This window comes from Portunus trituberculatus, chromosome 29, assembly GCF_017591435.1.
Source record: "Portunus trituberculatus isolate SZX2019 chromosome 29, ASM1759143v1, whole genome shotgun sequence".
NCBI lineage: Eukaryota > Metazoa > Arthropoda > Malacostraca > Decapoda > Portunidae > Portunus > Portunus trituberculatus.
The window spans coordinates 14,625,642-14,630,970 of NC_059283.1; the positions used below are offsets into that span (position 1 = coordinate 14,625,642).

The 5,329-nt window shown below is 39.5% G+C and overlaps 1 protein-coding gene and 1 long non-coding RNA gene across 2 annotated transcripts; both read left to right on the top strand.

Moving 5' to 3' along the window:
• Positions 1–941: 941 nt before the first annotated feature.
• LOC123510499 lies at positions 942–3,282 on the top strand. Its single transcript, XR_006676514.1, has 3 exons — positions 942–2,285; positions 2,585–2,890; positions 3,163–3,282. It is a non-coding gene; the product is annotated as an uncharacterized LOC123510499 (long non-coding RNA).
• A 666-nt stretch (positions 3,283–3,948) lies between these two features.
• LOC123510500 lies at positions 3,949–5,104 on the top strand. The gene is made up of 3 exons (XM_045265712.1): positions 3,949–4,004; positions 4,317–4,658; positions 4,847–5,104. The coding sequence occupies exons 1-3, from the start codon at positions 3,957–3,959 to the stop codon at positions 5,045–5,047; spliced, it is 591 nt and encodes a 196-aa protein (XP_045121647.1). The 5' UTR covers positions 3,949–3,956; the 3' UTR covers positions 5,048–5,104.
• The last annotated feature ends 225 nt before the right edge of the window (positions 5,105–5,329 follow it).

Sequence of the window (5,329 nt, forward strand, 5' to 3'; positions counted from 1 at the left end):
CTCGTTCGCCACCTCTCCGCCTCCCTTCCACGTCACCGTCTCGTGAACCTTCCACGCCACCGTCTCGTGAACCTTCCACGTCACCGTTTCATGAAGCCCGGCTACTGTCCCGAAGTTGGATTCACGCGGCCCTTTCGACTCAACCGAAAGTGTTGAGCCAGCTCTTGGTTTTCTGGATTGGGAGTTGAGATCCAAGCCTCAACCAGTGAACACAACGCCTCTTGGTTCTGCCGTGGGATCAACCATCACCCAGCATTTCACCACTGCGACACCGCATAAGTATCACTTCCCTCGTCCGTGTTTTCCACATTGCCTCTATATAGGATTAGGATTATTGTTAGGTATTAAGTTGGGTTCTTTATTGTTGTATTTATTACTGTTTTATATGTATATGTGTATGTCATTTTCCTGTGTTTCATGTTATATATCTGTGTTTCATGTTTCTTGTTATATATGTGTCAATTTCATTATGGGTTATTAAAGTAGCTTTTTAAAGTGACCCCCCTTTTACATTTCCTCACCAGTTGAACCTGCAGTGTTTTTTTTTATTGTTATTGTTCACCGGCTCTCCGATGCCAATCTTACCAGTTTAACCGGTGAACGTAACATATGCCATTCTTAATTGGTGAGAAGGTGAGGGAAGCGATGAGCAATGGAAGAATTTTTTACGAATTATTCAAATAACAATACTGGCCACTTCCCCAAATGCAGATCTTGATACTGTGGGCCAACTAGACCAGCTTGTTAGCAGCCATCACTATAAATTTCAAGAACTTTATCCCACAGAATCCATCACACCAAAGTTTCATTACTGTATGCATTTGTCAAATCTGATTAAGCAATTTGGTCCAGGTCGTAATCAGTGGTGCCTGCGCTTTGAAGGAAAACGTGGATTTTTCAAACAAAAAAAAGTGGCATAATTTTAAGAATTTACCAAAATAAATGGCTGATTTTCATCAGAAGTACATGTGCTACAGAATGTTAGGCTCTAGTCCGATGCTTTTGGATCATGCAGTATATTTCCTTTATTCAGGCGATATAGTGAAAAATGGTAGCGTAATAGATATTGAGAAGGATCTTCCAGGATTGAAAGAACAGTGTCTGAATTTATTCACAAAGCACCATTTGAATACTGCATATCCACTAACAGGTTACATATCACCTGAAGTTTGCCTTCATGGGCACACCTATAAACCTGGAATTATTTTGCATCTTAATTATGTAAAAGGTGTTCCAACTTTTGGTCTTGTGCTTCAAAACCTCATACATGACAGCATGAAGTTTTTCATATTGGAAAACTTGATTACTTCAGGATTTGATGGCCATTATAATGCATATGTTTTGAAAGCTACTGGAAATAAAGTAGTACAGAGTTTTATTGATATTGAAAACAAGTGGCCTTTGAGTGTATACCATGTCAACAATGAAATGTATGTTACTAACCGATATTGTCACTTTGTTGAATTTATATAGACCTATGGTAACAGTCATGAGCATGACGTTACACTGCATCATAGGAGAAGGAAAACTCTGATATAAAACCACCTGCTGCTTTATAGGTTGTGTCTACATATTTAAGGCTGTATCACACGTGCACATTTTCCTGCGACATCGTGTTGTGCAACATCATTTCCGACGACCTGCCGTCCTCGGAAATTATCAAAGACCGTCGTTTATTTTTCTGCGACTACAACAATTAAACAATTGTCTTTGATAATTTCCAAGGATGGCAGGTCGTCGTAAATGTTGTCGCAGGAAAATGTGCCTGTGTGATATGGCCTTAAGATGAATTGTAGGAGAAGGATCACTCTATTAAACAAATAATTAAGTGCAAGGGGGACAGGATCCCCTACACTGTATGGTCTCCCAGAAACAGTGGGCACACCACACACAGAGAGTGGAGTGTATAGACACCCTTAAAACCACTAGATTGCGCCCTCTCTGGGGTGTACCCTTTTGGCCTAGGTATATAGATGGATGGATTGTAACAAACTAATGAAAAAAAGTAAAAAAAAGATAAGAAAAAACATGGAAGGGCAATTTAACCTAAACCTATCGGAATTATTAAACGCTTCATATCAGTCAGTATCTATGATGCATTTGTGTGTTCCATTGTGTGAAGCATATATGTATGTATGCATATATGTCAAAACTGATTTACAACTGTCTCAACTTTATTCCTAAAAATGCTCCAGAATGCCAGTTTTCCGTATTTGGTGTGCTGATCGCATCATAAGGAAATCGGTTGTGTCAGTAGCAGAAATTGAAGAACTAAAGAAAAAAAGGTAAGAAAATTTATACATGTGCAAGTAATCTGCAATGTTTATTTTTCTTTATTTCTTTCCAGATACTTCCTTGACGCTATTCAATAACAGATTGGCTTCCAGACGTCCTTTTATCAAAACTTTTATTTCATCAGATAGTCTTTGTCCCCAACTATTACTGTATATCAAGGTTCCCTTATTTTTGTATTATTTAGTGGGGTTTTCTGTGTATTTTAGAAACGTAATGATGGACACCCATATATGCAACTGCTCTGCCCATTTTGCGTATAAATAGTTTTCAACAGTTTTTCTTTCAACAGCAACACAAAAACTCGGTTTGGAGTTGGTAGGACCTACGAAGTTAGTTCTAGAGAAATGTGGTACAGAAGTGGACGACGATGAGGTGTTGGAAGAAATTGCTGATGAAGTCTTACTATTGTTGGCTGATGGAGAAACTTATACACCATCTGTAGCTCAGCAAATACCTGACTCTACTCGAAGTTTGGTAACATGTACTACAGGCGATGTACTTCAACCCAGCAGGAGTGCAAGTGACAACGAAAAGGCAAGCACAAGTTCAAGTGAGACAGAGGCATATGCCAGTCACAAATCATGTAACACATTATGTAAGTACGTCATAACGTTTTTCATTGTAAAGAAAGATATGTTCCTCACTGAAATAGATGACCACACAGCTTGTTTTAGTAATATTTAGAATATGGTCTCTTGTTAAAGTTGAAGCTTTTATAGGAACATACTTCCATCAATAAATTTTATATTTAGTTAGAGGGAAGCATTACTTTACAGGTAGTTTTAACTTGTTGTTCTGTCAAAAGCCGAGTCTACAAGCACCATGACATGACACAATTAGCAACTTTTTATGCTTGCTTTATTGCAGCATTGCCTCTGCCAGAACTCTCACGGGCAACCCGAGATGACTTACAACAGGGAGATAAATCAAGACGGGTCTTGTTGCAGCTGATAGAAGAATCCAAGAACTACTACATGAAGTATTGCCCTCTGCTTGATGAAAACCCTTAAGCTAAGGTTACACTAGCCACTGCTACCCTGGGCCCAGCCTTGGGCCTGGGACGGAGGCCAGCCTTATGCCTGGATTTACAAGGCAAGTGGTTACACACAGCCCAGCCCCAGTCCTGGGCACTCTTGATCTTGATTTTGATACTTGGTGCGCCGATCTAAACAAAGCGCATCAGACCTCAAGATGGCTTTTCTAGGAGACTATATATGGCCTCTTGTGGCCACGCAATGGACTTTTCAACAGAAGCCATGTTTAAAACCTTGCCCTGCAGCGTGTGTTTGTTTACATCTGAGGATTTCCCAGGTCAAGCGAGGGATGATGTTTTCTAATAATTTGTGTGCAGCTAATTATAACTAATCATGCATGAAAATAAATAAATTGCATATATAGTGATATAATATCTAGATATTTTATTATTTAGGAAAATTTGGGTTTAGTTGTTTGCGTGAATAATATAGTCTCTTAGTTTCTTGTGGTGTGCCCAGGCCTAGAGCTGGGGAGAAAACGGTCTGGCGCGTCCACTCAACTTTGCCCTGGGCTGGGCGATTTAGCCAGGGCTGGGCGCCCAGCCCCGGCTAAATCGCCCAGCCCAGGGGTATCAGTGACTAGTGTAACCGCACCTTTATGCGGCATACAAGATTATTGGAGAGAAGATGTTAGCTGCTTACCCTAGTATCGAGAGGGAAGGGAAACATAAATGGGTAAGATTTTTTTTCTTTTTTAATCTACAATACACACTTCCTTCATAAATGTCCACTTTCAATGAATTCTTACGCTGTGAATACATTGTTTAGTGTGATAACGATATTTAATTCCAACAAATTCAAATAAATTTTTGAGCCCATATACACTTTTGTGGCTAAAAAATGGCAATAATATAAAAAAAAAGTGAGGATAAATTCGTGAATCCTTCCCTAAAGTGGCAGAATAGCCACCTCGACAAGGCACACTTGTACTGAGTAGTTGAAGTTATTTGTTAATTCAAATATTCGATATTTTCACATTCATTTCAGAGCCAGTATGCGAAAGCACTCAGTCAAAGTATACGCACAGAGCGTTTTAGACGTAAAAGAAAAAGCCTTCCTGTAACTCAAGAACAACAGCTGCCCCCTAAAAGATTCACCATGGGGAAGCACACAGTTAAAGACGCCAGCAGTGCTCTTCCAGAAGAAGAGTTTGAAAAGCATGTTCTTGAAATCCAGAAGGTTTGGAATACTTCAGCAAGCAGTAGCTCACATGTAGATATGCTGCTTAGGGAATCCTACTGCAACAGAAGACAATGGTTGCCATATCTACCAAATGGAAAATTGGCACCAATACTGGAGAAATTCCCATGTTTTCAAGAGTCAAGCTATGTAAGTAAAGAAATTATGTTAATCCTTGTTGTTTTTGCATGCAACTATTAATTTCATTTCGTTTGATAACCATTCCTTCAAATTCTGTTGTTGATGATTTTATTTACTTATTTCTAATCCATAATTTCGAACAATAGTGTTTGATTTTCATTTTTTGTAAATGACAATCTTTTGGATATTCTTTTTAGGTACTGCGTGAAGTGGAACGCATGTTGCTATGTGAAATATCAACATGGAAAGACAGATTGGAGAAAATTGTAGAGACTCTGAGTGATCAAGTACCTTCTAGTACACGTAACAATGATGGAAGTGTTTATTTTCTTGTAAATGTGTCAGTTTATTGGGTACGTGACTATACACTTGCCCCATCTGGCATGTTTTCTATATAAGAATGCATTTACGAGAATTTTTTTTTTTAAAGTTTATCACACACACACACACACACACACACACACACACACACACACACACACACACACACACACACACACACACACACACACACACACACACACACACCGGTAGCTCAGTGGTTAGAGCGCTGGCTTCACAAGCAAGAGGACCGGGCTTCGATTCCCCGACCGGGTGGAGATATTTGGGTGTGTCTTCTTTCACGTGTAGCCCCTGTACACCTAGCAGTGAGTAGGTACGGGATGTAGATCGGGGAGTTG